This window comes from Physeter macrocephalus, chromosome 5 (genome assembly GCF_002837175.3).
Source record: "Physeter macrocephalus isolate SW-GA chromosome 5, ASM283717v5, whole genome shotgun sequence".
Taxonomy (NCBI): Eukaryota; Metazoa; Chordata; class Mammalia; order Artiodactyla; family Physeteridae; genus Physeter; species Physeter macrocephalus.
In genome coordinates this window covers 21738748-21759642 of record NC_041218.1, presented here as the reverse complement: position 1 = coordinate 21759642, position 20895 = coordinate 21738748, and the positions used below count along the sequence as shown (strand labels likewise).

Below are 20895 nucleotides of genomic sequence, written 5' to 3'. Positions count from 1 at the left end.
GCATATGAGGGTTAATACCACCCAGCCCGTCTTCTTATAAGCATTTTACATAGTTTTCACGTCTTTGTTCTCAAAATACTTTCTTCAGTTGGCATCTACAGTTTCTAGGTTTTCATCTTCTTCACCTTTGGCCCTTCTCAGTCTCCTTTGCTTGATCTTTCTTTTCTGGACCCCCTAAATAATGGACCCCCAGAGCTTAATCAGTCCTTCAGCTTCTCTTCTAGCTCTCTTTTATCCCCTGAGTCATTTCACTCAGTGTCATAGCTCTAAATATTTTAGCATTTGATATACTGATGTTTCTCTATATTTTTTTCAGCTCTGGCATTTTCCTTGAATTTCAGCCTCAGATAATCCAACTGCTGGATCTCTAATGGGCTGTTTAATAGGCATTTCAAAATTCACAAGACCATAACATATTGTAACTGTTTGCCCCCTTGACTTTGCATTTAGTGATCCATCTGCTCATTTTTCAGATTATGACATGGCTAGCTCCCTCGTTAGGTCTGTTTCTCTTCTACTTTGCTTTATTTTTCTTCATAGTACTATTAATCCTTACCACTACTTTGACATTATATAGTTGTTTGTTTATTAATTTTCTAGATGCTGAGAGACTTTAATCTCCTGCTACTGTTTTTTTTATCAGTTTCTTCTGATATTTACTGTGTTTTGCTTTATTTTTGTTTTCGTTTAATTCATTAAGACTCACAATCTTGGCTTGAACTATTATTTTATAGTTATTGTTTTCATTCAGTTCATACTTTTTTAAATTGTATTTTTTATCTCTACCTTTGACCCCTTTAATCCCAGTTAATACTTTTTCTTTAACTTCCTCCTAGTTTTACAAAGATTGTGTCATCTTTTATCTGTCATGAGTCAACTGTTACTGTGTGTGTGCCTTCGTGTAATACTAATGTTACTACTATTCACCCAGTCCAAAGGATATCTTACTATGTTATTTTAGACCATTTATATGTATGACTGTACTAGATGCTTGGTATTAATATTGTCATTTTATTTAAAATTTTCTGTTTTTAATGTGTCCTGCTTTCATTTAATCTTTTATTTCCTTCTTTTTGCTATTTTTTGTTGTTGTTGATATTCTGTCTCAGATAATTTATAAGATATGTAGTATGTTTTTATTCTAAACTTAAGTATGCTTGAGTCTCTTTTTTTCTTAATTTCAGAAACATTATTCTTAGGAGCTATGAAAAATGATGAAATTAACTCACTTACATGTCATTTGATCTCCCCTTCTCCAGTTTATTATACTTTGTGATTTTTGTGGTCCCAATTTATCATAGTTATAATATATTAGGTTTTCTTTCATGCTTTATAACATTCATGTCAGAGTGATTTTTTTCCCAGTTTTTTGGCTTTAGCTTTTAACTGTACTGCAGTCTTTTCATAGAGTTCTCATCTTTGCTTTGTAATTCATTCTTAATAAAACACACCTTTTTTTCTGATAATGTGTCAGATGTGTTAATTTTAGAATATTTGAAAAGTACAAAAAAGCACAAAGAAGGAAAAAAATCACTGAAATCTCACCATTGAGAACTACATTATCAATTTAGTATATCTTCTTTGTCTTTTCTCTTCATGCATGAATATTATTATTACTTACAACACTTGATTTACAGTATGTATACTGTAAACTACCTTTTCCCTTCACTCAGTATGTAGTGGACATTTTCCAACAATATTAAAGTCAGGCTGTAGAATACATTATGATTACATGGTATTTTGTAACATAGATATTTCATAATTTGTTTTAACGCATCCTCTGTTTTTAGACAGGTTGTTCACAGTTTGTTATTATAAATTGTATTGTGATGAATGTGGATGATTTAAATCCCCTGGATTATTTTTTAGGATAAGTTCCAAGAAGTGGAATAATTCTGAGGCTGTATAGTATGGTGATTAGGAGCGTTGGCTTTAGAGTCAGATTGCCTTGGGTTCAAATTATTATTTCTTAGGTGTGTATGCTTAGGCAAATTAATTTATCTCTCTCAGTTTCTTAATCTGTGCTTTGACGGTAATAGTTTATGTATGGAAAGCACTTAGCCCAGTGTCTGAGATGTCATAAAAGCTCAGAAATGTTAGATGCAAACATCATCACTGTCATCGTGGCTGATGTCATCATCATTTTTATTTAAAAGGATATGTATATTTGAAATTTTTTTAATATATATTTTATTAAAATTCTCTCTTGAAAAGTTGTATCAATTTGCATTTCTACCAGCAAAATATGAGAGTGCCATTTTACCAGCTCTGGCCAACAGCTGCAATTATGATTAAAACACATGTTGTTTTGAGAGCATAGGCCCAATTTTATAGGGTTAATATATATCTTTGTTTTAATCTCTAATTTTTGGTTACTATTGATTTTTAATGTTTGGGTTTTGCCTATTTTCATATGGAGTATTTATGTTTAAGTGCTCTTCATTCAAATTTTAATTAGCCTTTTGTGTTTTATGTTGCCTATATTTTTCTAGTTGGTTTTTACCTTTTAGTATTGTTTGAGGTTATTTTATATATTAATGTTTTACCTTTGTGAGATGTGTATGTAAAGGAAATTCTTTTCCTTATAGTACTGCCTTTTAAAAAAAGTTATTCTTTTTGACATTTATTAAGTACTTTCTCTGTGACAGGTATAGATCTATATTTTAAGATAGATAAATAAATGGGCCTTTGAGAAGGCCCATTATTTTAGAATGATTTTAGATTTACAGAAAAGTTGGAGAGATAGTACGAAGTTCCCATATGCCCCTCACCTAGTTTCTCCTATTGCTAACATCTTATATTACCATGGTACATTTGTCATGACCAAGATACCAACACTGATACATTACTATTACCTAAATGCCACATTTTATTTGGATTTCATTAGTTTTTCCACTGTCTTCTTTCTGATCCAGGATCCCATCCAAGATACCATTACTTTTAGTTGTCTTGTCTCTTTACTCTCCTCTGGTCTGTGACAGTTTTTCAGTCTTTCCTTGTTTTTCAGTATATTGAGAGTTTTGAGGAGTACTGGTCATGTATTTTGTTGAATGTTCCTCAATTTAAATCTGTCTGATGTTTTTCTGAATTTTAGACTGGGGTTATTTATATCAGTATGGACTCAGGGATGTTTATACTTTGGGTTCTAATCCAATACTACGTTATTTATTTTGTTGTTTATTTTAGCTTTGGCCATTCATTTTTTCACATTGGCTCCTCTGTGTCCCTTTGACATGCCCCCGCCTTCCTTTTGCTGTTGTTGTTTTGAGCACTACAACATGCTCTAGGCTAATCTTCTGGATTCCCTGCTCTAACGCTAGAATCAGCTACTTCCCCAAGAATCCCTGTTCCTTCTATTGGACTGCGGTATGTAGAAACCAAGATTCGGCATTGGTGTACTCACTGCTACTGGGGGTGTCACTGCTTCTAGTCTCTATTAGTGAACACAGCTAGGAATACTATTTGTGTCAGTGTGCATGGGTATATGTATGCACGTTCACGTATAATTACTTCTGAATCTGTATCTATATAACCTAAATATGAGTTCACACTGATGTCTCTGACTCTATTTCAGTACCATCAGGATCATTCCAACCTCCCTGCCCTTGCTTTTCTGTAGCTTCCCACTCAGAAGTGAGAAGCTTGACTCCCATCATCTACCATTCACTTACTTATTTGTTTGACCCCAGTATACATATAAAGTGTTTCAGAATTAACCCATATCCCTCTGAGAAATAACTTTATCAAATAAAGTACAGTTTTTAAAAATTAATTAATTTAATTTTGGCTGCGTTGGGTCTTTGTTGCTATGTACGGGCTTTTCTGTAGTAGCGGTGAGCGAGGGCTACTCTTCGTTGCGGTGTGCGGGCTTCTCATTGTGGTGGCTTCTCTTGTTGTGGAGCACGGGCTCTAGGCGTGCGGGCTTCAGTAGTTGCAGCACGTGGGCTCAGTAGTTGTGGCACGCGGGCTCTAGAGCGTGGGCTCCATAGTTGTGGCGCACAGGCTTAGCTGCTCCACGGCATGTGGGATCTTCCTGGACCAGGGCTCGAACCCGTGTCCCGTGCCATTGGCAGGCGGATTCTTAACCACTGCGCCACCAGGGAAGTCCTTAAAATACAGTTTTTGTGTATGGTTCTATTTGTCTTTAGCTTTACAGTTTCCAGTGAGAGCACTGTCTTCCAAAGTTACTTATATCAGTTCCTTTTTTCACAGTTCTGTTTTTGGTGCTGGGCTTAAAAGACCTTTTTGATCCAAAGATTGATTTTATATATATATATATATATATATATATATATATATATATATATAGAGAGAGAGAGAGAGAGAGAGAGAGAGAGAGAGAGAGAGAGAGAGAGAGAGAGAGGAATTTTATTAATTATTAGATATTTTATTACTTTATTTACCTTAAATTCCTAAATACAGCTATAGTTCATTTTGTCACTTGATGTGAAGTAGAGTTATATACACACATACACACACACACACGCATATATATATAGTACTTTTTTCAATTGTTTTTAAAATGCTACCTTTATCATATTTAAAAATTTTTAAATTACTAGACATTGTCTGTGTTTCTTATTCTGTTTAATTTTCTCTTCTTATTCAAGTTCCAGGCATTATATAACCTTGTGATAGTATTAGCATCTGGTAGATTATTCCTCTTTTTGCATATTCCTGTTCACTTTTTCTTTTTATTAATTGCTATAATTTTCGTTTCTTTATTTCAGGAACATTTTAGTGGATAAGCCAAATGACCAGTCTTCAAGGTGGTCTTCAGAGAGCAACTACCCTCCCCAGGTAAGATAATGTGTAGCTCTTGATACCATTCAGAAGTCAGATTTTAAATAGGCAGGCACTTAACTGATATCAGTTATCTAGATTCCATTAATAGTTTATTCAGTCTTTGAAATTGTGAGGTAAATTTTTTTTTTTTAATTATTTATCTGGCTGCATGAGATCTTAGTTGCGGCATGCGGGCTCTTGGGCTTGTTTAGTTGCAGCATGCAGAATATAGTTCCCTGACCAGGGATCAAACCTGGGCCCCCTGCATTGGGAGCGCAGAGTCTTAACCACTGGACCACCAGGGAAGTCCCAGAGGTAAATTTTTATTTCCTCTTTTTTTGTTTGTTTACATTTTGGAAGAATTTTTATTTCATAGGCAAATACAGTGTGGAATTTGATGAAGCATAGACTTTATACTTCTCTCTACTGGAACATTTAAAATCTAATTTATGTTTTTTCTGGATTACTAATGATGCAAAACTAAGTTTCTTGTTACGTTTTGAGGAAAATGTTAACTAAAAAGAACTGGTTAAGGTGCTGTTAGTGTTCTGAGTAGTAACTGATCAGAGTACTGATCTGAGCAGAGGTGTGACTTCTACTGCACTTAAACTCAAGTCATTGTGTAAATATTTAAGGAGATGTTAGTAAATTCAACTTTGACTCAGTGATTCAGTAACTGCCTTTTAGGGAAAACAAGCTTAATATAGTTTGTTATTTTACTAAACTCTAGTATATTTAGATGACATCAGGACCATGAGCTAAATTGTTTCCTTGACAAGTGGTGTCCAATGTCATCTGAATTAAAAAATAATCATTTTTCAGTTATATTACACTTTCAGCATTAGCACTTATATCCATATCCTTGAGGAAATTAATGCTCTGATAGGTAAAGAAGATGGGTAAACAAAACTTTATTTTTTTTTTATTCTAGTATAATTCTTGGAAACCTAGTCTTTGTACTTATTTTTCCTTTTTAATTGTTTTTTTACTGTTTACAAACCTTTTTGGATCACCTGGTGTTTAAGTGTTTAATTGCAAAATATATATCCAAAGAATACACACACACTTATATATAAAATATAAAGAATAATAAAGCAAATACCTGTTTACTTGTCAACCATCTTTAGAAATGGAAAACTGCTACAACCTTTGAAGCTTCCTGTGAGCCCCATCTTATATCTGTCCTGTAATCCCACCCCAGTAATTATTATTTCCTATTTGTTAAGCATATTCTCACAGTATTATGTATGTATATGTTTATAAATTCCTGTGATTTAAGTTTTGTCTGGCTTTGGCTTTATATAAATATAATATGTATTGAGTCATTCATTGTACATCTTCTGTGGCTAGCTTTTTGTTTGTTTGCTTGACATTATGATATTAATGTTGCCGAGTATAATTGTAGTTTGTTAGTTTTCACTACTGTTTAGTATTCCAGTATATAAGTATGCCAAAATATATCTATCCATTTTTCAGTTGGTAGGCTTTTGAGTTTTTTATAGTTTTTGCTCTTAGGAACAAGATGCTATGAATATTCTTCTGTGTTTTTTCCTCGTACACACATACAAGAGTTTCTTTAGGGTATATACCTTGGTGTACAATTGCTGGATCATAAAGGATATGTGTGTTCAACTTTTATCTGGTAATGCAAAACTGTTTTTACAAAATGGGTGTATAATTTATACTCTGACTGGCAGTGTATGAAAGTTGTTGTGCATTGTGTTCTTCCCATCACTTCCATGGATAATTTTTAGATTTTACCAGTCTGGTGGATCTTTCACTCTTACTCAGAGTTAAGTTCCTGCTAGCCTCTTGTTACAGATTTTCATCAACCAGTCAATACATAATGTTGCTTCATATGCATTTCTGTTTAAAGACACCTTAATTTGTGTATATTGTTTATTCATTAGCATTGGACTCACAGCCATTAGCACTATCACTCTTGCCTGAATGAAGCTTATCTAATACACATATTTTCTCTGTAAGGCACATTGCAGCCTTCTTGCATTTAGAAGCACTAGACAGCACATCAGCACTATACTTGGGGATCATTTTAGACAGTGAAACACCAACAGAAAACACAAAAATATTTTAAAATGTGCCTAAATAGACCATGAAAATGAAACTTGTTTGTAGTATGAGAGCTAAAACAAGAAGGTATAGTGTCCATTGTTTGACCTTAGTTGGGAGAGTGTGCTTCCGGCAACTTAAATTTTTTGCTGCTCTGTGCATGTCCAGGAATGACTGAGAGTATTGATTTGATGTTACAAATAAATTTTAGTGAGTAGATGAATTTGCAAGTGCAAAACCCATGAATAGTGAAGAGCAACTATACTGTAACTAACAGTTCATTTACCATATCTTGAACAGGTCTGAGAATTAGAAAGGAAAAGAGGACTCTGAAAAATCAAAAGCATTGTGATGAGATTTTAGGTTCTAAGGGCCTTTTCTTAAGAATCCACTTTGGATATAATGTTATTCTGTTTGGTTGATTGTTTCTTTCGGTTTCAGCAACTGGAAGCAGCTTTGTGCATGGGGGGCGTAGCTGTGAAAGATAGGCACATTAACAGCAAGTTGACAACTGACAAAGTGTCATAAGGGGGAAGACAGAAAAATCTAAGTAACAAATAGAAAACCAAAAGTATAACATTTAGGGGGTCTTTAGTGCAAGAATACTCTGTATTTCATTAACCTCTAGGATAGTGTTTCTAGTAAACTTTCTGCAGTGATGAAAATACTCTATAATCTGCACTGTATAATACAGCAGCTGCTAACCACAGGTGGCTACTGAGTACTTGAAATGAGGCTGATGCATCTAAGGAATGCAATTTTAAATTTTATTTAATTTTAATTATTTTAGATTAAATAGCCCCAGGTGGCTAGTGGCTATGTATTAGACAGCACAGATCTAAGGTATCGCTATTGTTAGGATATACTGTTTGATGCTCACAGTGCTTGATTCTGTCAGTAAAAAATTTAAATTATGTTTAGTATATGCAGCTTAAGCAGATAAGGAGGTTAATGGTGCAGTTATCTAGACAGGGGTGGAAAACAAAATCAAAGCCTCTCAGCTACTCCTTTTTTTCCCATAATGAGGAAGGACTATACGTGTGTACATGAATGCTAGGATTATGGCATGTTTTGAGAGTGAATGAACCCTAAACACTTCTCTCTAAAGCTTGTGTTGGGTTATGAGTGGGGTAGGTAAAAAATACAAATATTTTTCTTGTAATATATGTTGATTATTTTTTTTTTGGATGGCTACTAAATTGTCAGGGCATAAGTATTATACTTATTAAGTTGTTTGGACCTAACTACTTAAGAAATAGAACTGTTGATATTTCTTTTGACCTTGGGTGCTGTATTAGTCATCAACTATTGTGTAACAAATGACCGCAGAAATTAGCAGTTAAAAACAAACATTTTATTATTTCACCCTGTTAGTGAGGGTCAGATTTTGATGCAGGAGAAAAACAGAGAACCCATCTACTAGGGAATGCTTGAATACATTTTTCATGTAATATTGTCAGCCATTTAAATAAAATGAACTGGCTTCATACCAGTTGACTTGGAGGAATTTCCACTATAAAATGAGAAAAGCATGATGCAGAGAAACATCTATAATAAGATCCTACTGTTGTTACCTGAATAACAACTCTCCGTCCCTCACCACTATATGTGTATGTACATGTGTATATTTTTATTTGATACAGTGAGCCCAGATAAAGATATGATAGGATATAAATCTGGTTGTTGGCATTGGTTATCTAAGAGAGGAGGAGATGAGATAGGAAAAAGAGATAAAACAATTATTTTAAAAAGTTATTCCCGTCAAAAACAACATATTTGATATTCGACTTACGTAAAGTATGTGTCTCTGTGAGTGTGTGCATAGAGTTCAAATGAATCATCATCAGAATGGTGGTGGTTGTGTCAGGATAATGGAATTTAGGTAATTTTAAATTTCTTTTCAGTTTTATTCTTATACTTTTATCTCTTGATTCTCATTTTCAATTTATATTTATAATTTATATAAACAGAAAAAAATGAAAGCCATTTTCATTGTGGTAGGGAGTAAATATTTTTAGACTTAATGAGAAAACATTGCTGTTGATTCTGGATTCTCTCTCTGTACTGGGAGGTAGTAAATGTAGCATGAATGAAAACCCTATAAATACTTTAAAATAGTAATTTCACCCTTCTCCCACATCAGATATGTTTTATAGAAGTTACTGATACTGCCATGGAAAATATGTCTTTCATGGTGACTGGGGAATACTCTAGGGTTGGTTGAAATGTACAGGCAGTTACGTATGTCTTGATAATTGCTTTAAGAAAGATTAGATCATAATTCTTCTACTACAGTTATAAGTTCCTTCTAAGGTAGTTTAAATAAAAGTATGGTATTAGGTAATATTCTTTGTTTTCTGGGGCTAGAGAGAGAGCAGTTAAAGTTGTTTAACAAACTGCAGGCATTCTGCTTTTGCAGGTCAAAAAAAACTTTAGTGATTACTTAATACAGTTGGGTGTATGTGTGTATGTGTGTTACAGCTTTTGCAGTACTACGTTATTCTTTCTCTGATGAACCATAACAAGAATATTATAGGAATAAGAGTTACTTGCAAAGTAAGGAAGAAAGTAAAAAATATATGCATTTCAATGTAATTTCTATCTGTGGAAACAGGATACCAGTAAATTTATGAAGTTTCTTTATGGTATTTTGCCCAACTGTGTGAAAAGAGCATTGTATGTTTTGAATAATACATTTTTATTTAATATGATTTCCATATAGTGAAATGCATGAACCTTAAGTGTATAGTATCCATTTTGAAAAATGCACACACTAATATAATTTACACCCCTATCAAGATAAAAAATGTTTTCATTGGGTCAGGAAGATCCTTTCTGTCCCTTACCAGTGAATCCTTAACTCTCTCACCCTCTACCCAGAGGCAACCACTGTTTGGATTTCTTTTGCTGTAGATTAGTTTTACCAGTTCTAAAATTTAATAGAAATGAGTATATATATACTCTTTTGTATATGGCTTTTTATACTCAGAATTTTGGGGTGGGCGGATGCTTGTCCATGTCTTATGTGTATCAATATTTCATATCTTTACATTACAGAATACCATTCTGTTCTATGGACATGGCACAATTTGTTTATCCATTTTCCTGTTTATGGACATTTGCAATATTTCAGTTTTGGGTGATTATGAATAAAGCTTATATAAACATTCTTTTATAAGATTTAAAAAATAATACATACTTTTGCTTATTTAGGGTAAATATCTAGAGATAAAATTGCTGCATCATAAGGTAGAGGTGCACTTGACCCTTTAACAGTGTGAAGAGGTGGCAACCCCTATGCAGTTGAAAATCTGCATGTAACTTTTGACTCCCCCAAATATTACTAATAGCCTGCTGTTGATCTGAAGCTTTATTGATAACATAAATAGTCAGTTAACACGTATTTTGTGTATGTATTATACACTATATCTTACAATAAAGTAAGCTAGAGAAAAGAAAATTATTAAGAAAATCATAAGGAAGAGAAAGTATATTTACTGTACTGTACTATGTTTATCAATATTATAAGTGTATGTTGTCTGTGTACAAGATTAATTGTGTGTCGGTACCTACATCAGTATCATCTCACATGATACAAAACACTGTAGATGTTATATGTATTACTAACACTAGACACTAAAAATGAAATGGTAAAATGTGGAAAAGAAATTCATATTTATTTACAGGTGTAGCTATTCATGCATTGATAATGAAGAAGCAGCAATATGGTTGATTTCTGGTAGCCTAGTGTAGTTGATACAGTTGCTTCACAGTACCCTACCCTATACACTAATGAATGAGTTTTTATAAAATTTTTATGGTATACATTATTATAGTCATATTCATAATACAGGTTTGGAAACATTGTTAACATTTTCTCAAAAACTACTTACCTGTGATGATAGGCTGACAGTTTTTCCAGTTACTAGAGAGAGGGGAGCATACTGTATGATAATGTAATTATTTGAAAACAAAGTTATCAAACAGTAAGAAAACTAACATTGTTAATTTTGTATAAAATGTCAGTCACCTTATGCCTATGTAAGGATAGGCTATCCACTTCAATACAAGTCTTGTACACGGTGTTCTACACAATGAATACTTAGGCAATGATGATGACACAGAAACGTTTCATATAGTTCTTGCTGTACACTTACTAATTTTCACATGTAGATGCACACATATATACAACAGAGAGGTTTATTAATTGTACAGCATGATGATTATTTACTATTCATTAAGTGGAAGTGGGTCATCATAAAGGTCTTCATCCTTGTTATCTTCATGTTGAGTAGGCTGAGGAGGAGGAGGAAGATGAGGAGTTGGTCTTGCTGTCTCAAGAGTGGCCTCGGTGGAAGAGGTAGAGGAGTTCCAAGAGGAGGCAGGAGAGGCAGGCACGCTTGGTGTAACCTTACATAAATACACTGTAATTTCTGACTTTTTTGCTTTTCCATTTCTCTAAAAATGTTTCTATACAGTACCAATCCTTCTTCCACTGTTTGCTTTAGTTTTAGTGCCCATGTCATAGAAGGGTCCATGTTGTAAAAGAAGTCAAAAGCAGTATTGAATAATTGGAACGCTTCTTTCTGCCAGATTGTCTAATGTCAGTTTGTTTTCTGGCACTGCTTCTTCTGTGTCTTCTTCCTCATCGTCTGGCACTGGTTTGGAAGCACTCATCTCCATCAGGTTATCTTCTGTTAATTCCTCTGGTGTGGTGTCTGTTAGCTCTTGAATTTCTCGAAGATCCATATTTTGAAACCCTTCACCCCCTATCTTTTTTGACATATCAACTATCTCTTTCAGGATTTCCTTGATTGACTGTCATAAATCCTGTGAAATCATATACAAATCTAGACACAGTTTTCCTCAGCAGGAATTTATTGTTTTGGGCTTAATGACTTTCACAGCTTTTTCTACAATAATCATGGCATATTCAGTGGTGAAATCCTTCCAGACTTCCATGATGTTCTATCAGAGTTTTCTTCCATAGCGTTGGCAATCCTTCCCATGGAGTACCGTGTGTAATGAGCCGTAAAGGTCCTTATGACTCCCTAATCTAGAGGTTGAGTTAGAGACATTGTATTTGGGGGCAAGTAGACCACTTTGATGCCTTTGACATTGCACTCATGGGGTTCTGAGTAGCCAGAGGTATTGTCCAATATCAAAAGAACTTTAAAAGGCAGTCCCTTACTGGCAAAGCGCTTCCTGTCTTCAAGGACAAAGCATCAATGGAACCAATCCAGAAAAAGGGTTTTCGCCCAGGCCTTCTTGTTTTTTTGTTTTGTTTTTTTGCAGTACGCGGGCCTCTCACTGCTATGGCCTCTCCCGTTGCAGAGCACACGCTCTGGACGCGCAGGCTCAGCGGCCATGGCTCACGGGCCCAGCCGCTCCGCAGCATGTGGGATCTTCCCGGACCGGGGCACGAACCCGTGTCCCCTGCAGCGGCAGGCGGACTCTCAACCACTGTGCCACCAGGCAAGCCCGGCCTTCTTGTTTTACAGCCTTATAGATAAGGGCAGTCCTGATCATAAACCCGACTGCATTTACACAAAATAGTAGAGTCAGCCTGTCCCTTCCTGCCTTAAATCCTGGTGCTCACTTCCTTCCTTAAATATCCTTTGTGGCATTTTTTCCCCAGGATATGGCACATTAAAAACTTATTCAGGCAGCTGTTCTTTCTCCTCAGTGATTTTGTTAATGGCAGTTGGAAACTCATATGCTGCCTCTAGGTTGGCTGGTGCACTGATTCCCCTGATACCTTGACATTTTTTTAAAATTAATTAATTTATTTTTGGCTGCGTTGGGTCTTCATTGCTGTGCGTGGGCTTTCTCTAGTTGTGGCGAGCTGGGGCTACTCTTCGTTGTGGTGCACGGGCTTCTCATTGTCATGGTTTCTCGTTGCGGAGCACAGGCTCTAGGCGCACAGGCTTCAGTAGTTGTGACACATGGGCTCAGTAGTTGTGGCTTGCAGGCTCTAGAGCTCAGGCTCAGTAGTTGTGGCTCATGGGCTTAGTTGCTCCGCGGCATGTGGGATCTTCCTGGGCCAGGGCTTGAACCCTTGTCCCTTGCATTGGCAGGCAGATTCTTAACCACTGTGCCACCAGGGAGGCCCTACCTTGACATTTTTTAAGCCAAACCTTTTTCTATTGTAAAATTATCAAACCATCCTTTGCTAGCAGTAAATTCTCCAGCTTTATATCTTTCACCTTCCTTTTGCTTTAAGTTGTCATGTAATGACTTTGCTTCTTCTCGAATCATTAGAGTCTGTAGGTAATGCCTTTCTATAGCAATCCTGCACCCACATAAAAGCTACATTTTCAAAATAAGATTAAAAGGTATTTCACGAAAACTGCAAGGTTTTTGTGCCTTCTGGCATAGCTGTAGCAATGGCTTCATGGATTTCTTTTTCTTTTATTACAATGGGCCTTACTTGAGATTCATTTATCTTGAAATGGACATCTGCAGCTGCGGACACCAATCTGTGGTAGATATTAAGTAATTCAACTTTTTCTTGTAATGTCATGACTTTTCTTTGCTTCTTGGGAGCACTTCTAGCATTACTAGTGGCGCTTTGTATGGGTCTCATGGTTTTATTCGTGGTTCACAGTATTGCACTAAACAGTGAAAAATATGTGAGAACTGCGAGAGATCACTTCTTATTTTGATATGCAATTTACTGGAGAGACAACTGCTCACATGGAGATGATAAGCATCATATGGCATTTTAGGCAGATGCTCTCAACACTTGAGCTCACCACAATAGCAACAGGAGGTGGCTATGAAATTATTACAGTAGTATAGTATATATTGCAGTTAATTTTATGCAGTTATGATTTAATATTGCAACTTTGTTTACATTTCCCTTCACTGCAAATGGCACCATATACAGTTTGTAAGGGTTTGTGTGTGTAAGTTTTGATAAATTTTAACTTTTTATAATAGATTTGTATATATTTTATGGTAGTAAATGATAAAATAGACTAGTATCTATATATATTTTATGTATTCATTGCATACCTTTTTCTTATTTTTTTGGATATTTTAGGCTTTTTCCAAATTGTCTGTTTTTCAGTTTTTTTTCAGATTTCTAGGCTTTTTCAGATTGTTGCAAATCTCAAAAAAATTTTCTGAGGTATTTACTGCAAAAATGTTGCATGTAAGTGGACCTCTGCAGTTCAAACCCACGTTGTTCAGGGTCAGCTGTACATTACTTTGTATGAAATTATCAGACTGCTGGTTGCTTCATAGCCTCACCAACATTTGGCATTGACACACATTTTTTTTTGTTTGTTTTTTTGTTTTTTTGCGGTACACGGGCCTCTCACTGTTGTGGCCTCTCCCGTTGCGGAGCACAGGCTCTGGACACGCAGGCTCAGCGGCCATGGCTCACGGGCCCAGCCGCTCCGCGGCATGTGGGATCTTCCCAGACCGGGGCACGAACCCGTGTCCCCTGCAACGGCAGGCAGACTCTCAACCACTGCGCCACCAGGGAAGCCCTGGCATTGGCACACATTTTAATTTTAGTGTTTATTGGTGGTGTAAAATGGTTTTAATTTATAATTCCCTGATAACTCTTTATATTAAGCACTTCTTTCCATTTGCTTACTGGCTGTTCATTTATCTTTCTTGTGAATCCTTTTACTCCTTTAAAAAAGTGGGGTTGTTTTCTTTTTTTATTACTGAGTTGTAGAAGTTGTTTATATATATTCTGGGTATAAGTTCCTTGTAAGTTATGTATTGTGAATATTTTCTCCCAGTCTGTGTCTTGCTTATGCATTCCTTTAACACTAACTTTTATTATTTTTAAACAGCTGTTAAAGTATAATGGACATACAATAAACTTTATATTTTTAGCGTGCAATTTGATACGTTTGAACATATGTGTACACTCTTGAAAATACCACTACTCCTGAAATACTAAACATGTCTATTAGTTTTCCATGTCTTCTTTTAATCCCTTCCACTTACCTCCATCCCCCATCTCTAGGTACCACACTTCTTTCACTGTAGATTCATTTGCATTTTCTAGGGTTTTGTATAAGTGGAGAAATATAGTATGCATTTTTTGTCTGACTTATTTCACTCAAAGTGATTATTTTGACATTCATCCATGTTGTGGTTTGCATCAATAATTCATTCATTTTTGTTGCCCAACTGAATTCTCTCATATGGACATATCACAGTTTGTTTATGTACTTATCTGTTGATGGACACTGGATTGTTTTCCAGCTTTTGGCAGTTACAAATAAAGATGCATTGAAAATTAATGAACAAGTCTCTGTGGTTTTAATTTGCATTTTAAAAATGATTATTGATGTTGACCATCGTTTCATATGCTTGTTTGCCTCTCTAAATGTTCTTTGGTGACATGTCTATTCAAAAGGTTTGTCCATTTTAGCATTTGTTTGTTTACTTTCTTATTGAATTTTGAGAGCCTTTGTATGTTTTGTGTATAAGTCCTTTATCAGATACATGGTTTGCAAATATTTCCTCCCCTTCTGTGACTCCCCAGCCTCAACTTTTCTTATGTCCCAATACTAGGGGGAATTTTCATTAAGTATGATGCTGGCTATTGATATTTTATAGATGTCCTATGTCAGTTTGAGAAAATTTTCTTCTATTTGTAGTTTTCTGAGAATTTCTAATCCTGAATGGCTATTGAATTTTATTGAACACTTTCATGTTTCTCTACTTCTAGAATAGAGTCCAAATTTCTTAATATGGTCACATATTACAGCTCCTTCCAGTAAGAGGTGCAGTCTGTTCCCCTACCTTATAAATCCTGGCTGGCCTTGTCACTTACTTTAACCAACAGAAAATTCTATGGAATTGTTATTGCAACTTCTAAGCAAGGCCTCAGGAGGCCTTGTAGGGCTTCCCTGGTGGCGCAGTGGTTGGGAGTCCGCCTGCCGATGCAGGGGACGCGGGTTCGTGCCCCGGTCCGGGAAGATCCCACATGCCGCGGAGCGGCTGGGCCCGTGAGCCATGGCCGCTGAGCCTGCGCGTCCGGAGCCTGTGCTCCGCAAGGGGAGAGGCCACAGCAGTGAGAGGTCCGCGTACCGCAAAAAAAAAAAAAAAAAAAAAAAAAGAGGCCTTGTAGCTTCTGTTCTCTCTATCTTGAACTCTGAGACCACTTGCTCTGAAGAAAGCCCATCTAGCCTCCTTGAGGATAAATGCCTATATGGAGGGACCCAGTCAACCCAGCTAAGTCCGGCTTCCCCACTCTCTACCCCAACTAAGTCCAGTCCCACCAGCTGATACAGCTACATGAATAAGTCCAGGAGATATCGTGGAAGAACTATCCATTGAACCCTCAGAATCATGAGAAATCATAAATCGCTATTGTTTTAAGACACTGGGTGATTTATTACACAGTCTGTGATTTACATAGATATACAGTCTGGACTTTTCTAGTGTCATTTCCTGTTCTAATGCTGCCTGTTTCTTTGTCAGTCCTTCACATCAGAGTAAATGATATTTCAACTACCCTGTTATTCAAGTCAGAAACTAAATCATCATCTTGATACCTCCTTCTCCCCTCCCTATATCCAGCTATCACTTAACCCCATTCATTCTATCTCCAAAATATATGTCAAAACTGTCTAATCCTATCTCTGCACCACCTTAGTCCAAGTCTCCTTCATGTCATCTCTTGTCAGAATTATTGTAACTATCCTAACTCATCTTCCAGTCCCTCCAATCCATTCTCTACAAGGCAGATTCTGTGTACGTGTGTGTGTGTGTGTGTGTGTGTGTGTGTGTGTGTGTGTGTGAGTGATGTTAATCAGATCTTGGCTTTCCATTGTGCTTAATGGATTCCATTGCATTTATTTGTTTTTTTGTTTTGTTTGTTTGTTTTGCGATTCGTGGGCCTCTCACCGCTGTGGCCTCTCCCGCTGCAGAACACAGGCTCTGGGTGCGCAGGCTCAGCGGCCACGGCTCACGGGCCTAGCTGCTCCGCGGCATGTGGGATCTTCCTGGACCGGGGCACGAACCCGCATCCCCTGCGTTGGCAGGCGGACTCTCAACCACTGCGCCACCAGGGAAGCCCTCCATTGCATTTATAATGCATGATATGGTAACTGCTTACCTCTTCAATCTCAGCATTACCATCTTCCACCTTGCTTACTAGGCTCCAACCATGCTGGCCTTTTAACAGCTTCTAGAACTCATTTTTCATAAGCCTTTTTGCCTGGCTAGCTCTGTGTAGTAGGTTATCAGTGCCCCTCCCTCCCAAAAAAGATATGTGCAACCTCAGAATGTAACCTTATTTGAAATAAAGGTTTTAGCAGATGTGATTAAGATAAAGATCTTAGAGTGAGATCATCCTGGATTAGGGTGAGCCCTAAATCCAATGACAAGTGTTTTTATTAGACACAGAAAAGGAGAAAATACAGAGGGACGCAAGGAAGAAGGTCATGTAAAGATGGAGGCAGAGATTGGAGTTATGCTGCCACAAGCAAGGAACACCAGGAGCCACTGGATACGGGTAGTGACAAAGAAGGATTCTCTCTTAGAGCCTTCGGAGGGAACATGGTCCTGCTAACATCTTGATTTCAGACTTCTGGCCTCCAGAACTATGAGAGAATAATTTCCGTTGTTTTAAACCACCAAGTTTGTGGTAATATGTTATAGCAGCCTGAGGAAACTAATGCACTCTGTCTCATCCTTTAAGACTCACCTCTTGGGATATACTTTTGCTGATAGATCCATCTAATCTAATGGATGCCGATAGATCTTCCATTTCTCCTTTATATCATCTTTATTTCTTATAAATTGTTAACATCCATATGATTAAAAATGATTTTTAAATTGTTTTTCATGCTGAAAAAAATCTCTTTGGGCTGAAATTGTGAACAGTTTTGAACATTAAATTTTTTCATTGTTTTCTTAATTCTGTGGCTAAGTTAAGAACCAAGTGATAGATAGTTCTTTGATCCTCTATGAGCCTACCCTCTGCTTTGATAAAGAGATTGTGAGTCATTATGTTTTATTTTAAAATTAATTTATTAATATTCACATATACAGAATTTAAAGGTTGATAATAGAGGATCTAAAATAGTTTTTCTGAAATGTTCATTCTTAATGACTTTTTTTTTTTTTTTACAGTTTCTATTACTAAATCTACAGCAGTTATTTCTCCAAATTAAAAGTAATGGAAACCTCTTTAACTATGGGATAACACTGTTTAATAGTAACAGTACTCAGCATTGATGCCCAAGAGTTTGAAAAATGAAGTTATAAAATTTATCAATAATGTGATTAAACAGTAAAAATTTTACCTAAAATGTATTTGTCAGATCATTGTGCTTTACTTCAGTTAGAGAATTTACATTTTACTTATGTAATTTTTTTTTTTTTTTTTTTTTTTTTTTTTTTTTGGCGGTACGTGGGCCTCTCACCGCTGTGGCCTCTCCCATTGCGGAGCACAGGCTCCGGACGCGCAGGCTCAGCGGCCACGCCTCACGGGCCCAGCCGCTCTGCGGCATGTGGGATCTTCCTGGACCGGGGCACGAACCCGTGTCCCCTGCATCGGCAGGCGGACTCTCAACCACTGCACCACCAGGGAAGCCCCTTATGTAATTTTTAATAACAAAATCCTATTTGGTTATAAGTAAAATTTTATATAGACAAATGCTTTCTGTTGTATTCAGAGGTGTTGTATATGGGATGATGGATGGTATACAACAGATTGTATAAAGATCCATTTTTACTAGTTACAACATTGTATCTAACTAACCAGTTATCAGAGAAAACTGACTTGAAAACTGCGACTTTAAAGAATGACCAAAGAGAGAAAGAAGGAGGAAGGGATGGGAGGAAGTGGGAGTTCATGAGAAAGACAAAGAGATGTAAATAGTCCCTTGCCTAGCTGTGTAGTCTGTTCTCTAATATACAGCTGTATTCTTAAGAAACTCAGTTAATCAAAAATCATATTACCACACCTATTAATTTGATACAGATTAAAAAGAATTAAAAACTTAAGAATAGCAATCTCAATTTTCCTATGGCAATTTCTATAATAAAGAAATCTTAACAGCTGCTTAGAATGTAAACCTCATATAAACCTAAACAGTTGTTATTGTGTAGTCGTTAAATAGAGTTTCGACTGTGAGGTTAGTGAATCAGTAGGAATGCTTTTAGCACCAAATAATCGAAGGTCCTATAACAGTGGGTTAAACAAATAGAGTTTCTTTCCCGCCATCACCCCATCTCTGTCCCTGCCACACACAAGGAAACTAGAGTTAGGCAGTTACTGGTGAAAGTTGAGTGGCCCAGGGATGGCTGTCTGTGAGATTCTCTTAATCTTTTTCTTCATTGTTGCACAGTGGATGTTACAGCTGTAACTGTTCAGATAGTAAAGAGGTAGCATTTGTTTCAAAAAGCAAAACTTATCCCACAGCAAACTTCTGCTTATATCTCATTGACCAGAATTTTGCCATGTATCTATTTTTGGCCGGAAGGTGGCTAGGAAGAACTGGATTGAGAATGGAGGTTGGGTCAGCCAACCAACAGTATCAGACAAAATCAGATTGACTGATTAAAAAAATTTTTTTTTATTGAACTATAGTTGATTTACAGTGTTGTGTTAGTTTCAGATGTAGAGCACAGTGATTCAGTTTTATATATATATTCTTTTTCAGATTCTTTTCCCTTAATAGATTATTACAAAATATTGAGTGTAGTTCCCTGTGCTATACAGTAGGTCCTTGCTGTTTATATATTTTATATATAGTAGTGTGTATATGTTAATCCCAAACTCCTAATTTATCCCTCCCCATCCTTTCCCCTTTGGTAACCATAAGTTTGTTTTCTATGTCTGTGGGTCTATATCTGTTTTGTAAATAAGTTCATTTGTATCATTTTTTTTTTAAGATTCCACATATAAGGGATAACATAGGTTATTTGTCTGGCTTACTTCACTTTATGATAATCTCTAGGTCTGTCCATGTTGCTGCAAATGGCATTATTTCATTCTTTATTATGGATGTGTAATATTTCATTACATATACACACACACACACACACACACACACACACACACACACACCACATCTTCTTTATCCATTCATCTGTCAATGGACATTTAGGTTGCTTCCATGTCTTGTCTATTGTAAATAGTGCTGCTGTGAACACTGAGGTGTTTGGGCCTCTCACTGTTGTGGCCTGTCCCGTTGCAGAGCACAGGCTCCGGACGCACAGGCTCAGTGGCCTTGGCTCACAGGTCCAGCCGCGCCGCGGCATGTGGGATCTTCCCGGACCGGGGCACGAACCTGTGTCTCCTGCATTGGCAGAAGGACTCTCAACCACTGTGCCACCAGGGAAGCCCCTTTGCCCATTTTTAAATTAGGTTGTCTGTCTTTTTCTTATTGTACAAATTCCTTATATATTCTAGGTACTAAACCCTCATCAGATACATTTCTGCACGTATTTTCTCCCACTCTGTAGGTTGTCTTTTTACTTTCTTGATAGTGTCCTTTGATGCACAAAACTTTAATTTTGATGAAGTCCAGTTTATTTTATATTTTGTTGCTTGTACTTTGGAGTCATATCTAAGAATCCATTGCCAAATCCAGAGTCATGAAGATATACCCCTATTTTCATCTTAAGAGTTTTATGTTACCTCTTACTTTTATGTCCTACATTTGATTGTATTGTTTCAATTTTGGATCACTTTTGATACATTTTGAGTTAATTTTTGTGTATGGTACAAAGTGGGACCACCAACTTCATTCTATTCTCATTTATCATGAGTATTACCCATTATTATGAAGCATGAAGCCACTCCAACATGTAACATGAGTTGTTTTCTAAATAGCTTTTTCCCCATGTATTTGACAAGTAGTAGTTTCCTTCTTAATTTTTATAATTGAAGACAGTCTGCATAATGTAAAATGTGTTCCCTAATGAACTGATGCCATTTTATCCTGTGTATAATAGCAAAACTTGAGCTATATTAGATATATCTATGGTAGGTCTGAGTTTTTTAATTTATAAAATTGGCAGGGGTGAATAGTAAATCTGTTTTTTTCTAGGTTT

General features: G+C 36.3%; 1 protein-coding gene across 2 annotated transcripts in view; it reads left to right on the top strand.

Annotated features, from left to right (window-relative positions):
• MKLN1 (muskelin 1) overlaps positions 1–20895 on the top strand; it is a 179545-nt gene that overhangs the window by 45436 nt on the left and 113214 nt on the right. For both annotated transcript variants that reach the window (XM_024131798.3, XM_028489738.2), the window contains exon 2: positions 4731–4800. In XM_024131798.3, the coding sequence (XP_023987566.1) occupies positions 4731–4800 (70 nt within the window). The remainder of the gene's footprint in view (positions 1–4730; positions 4801–20895) is intronic.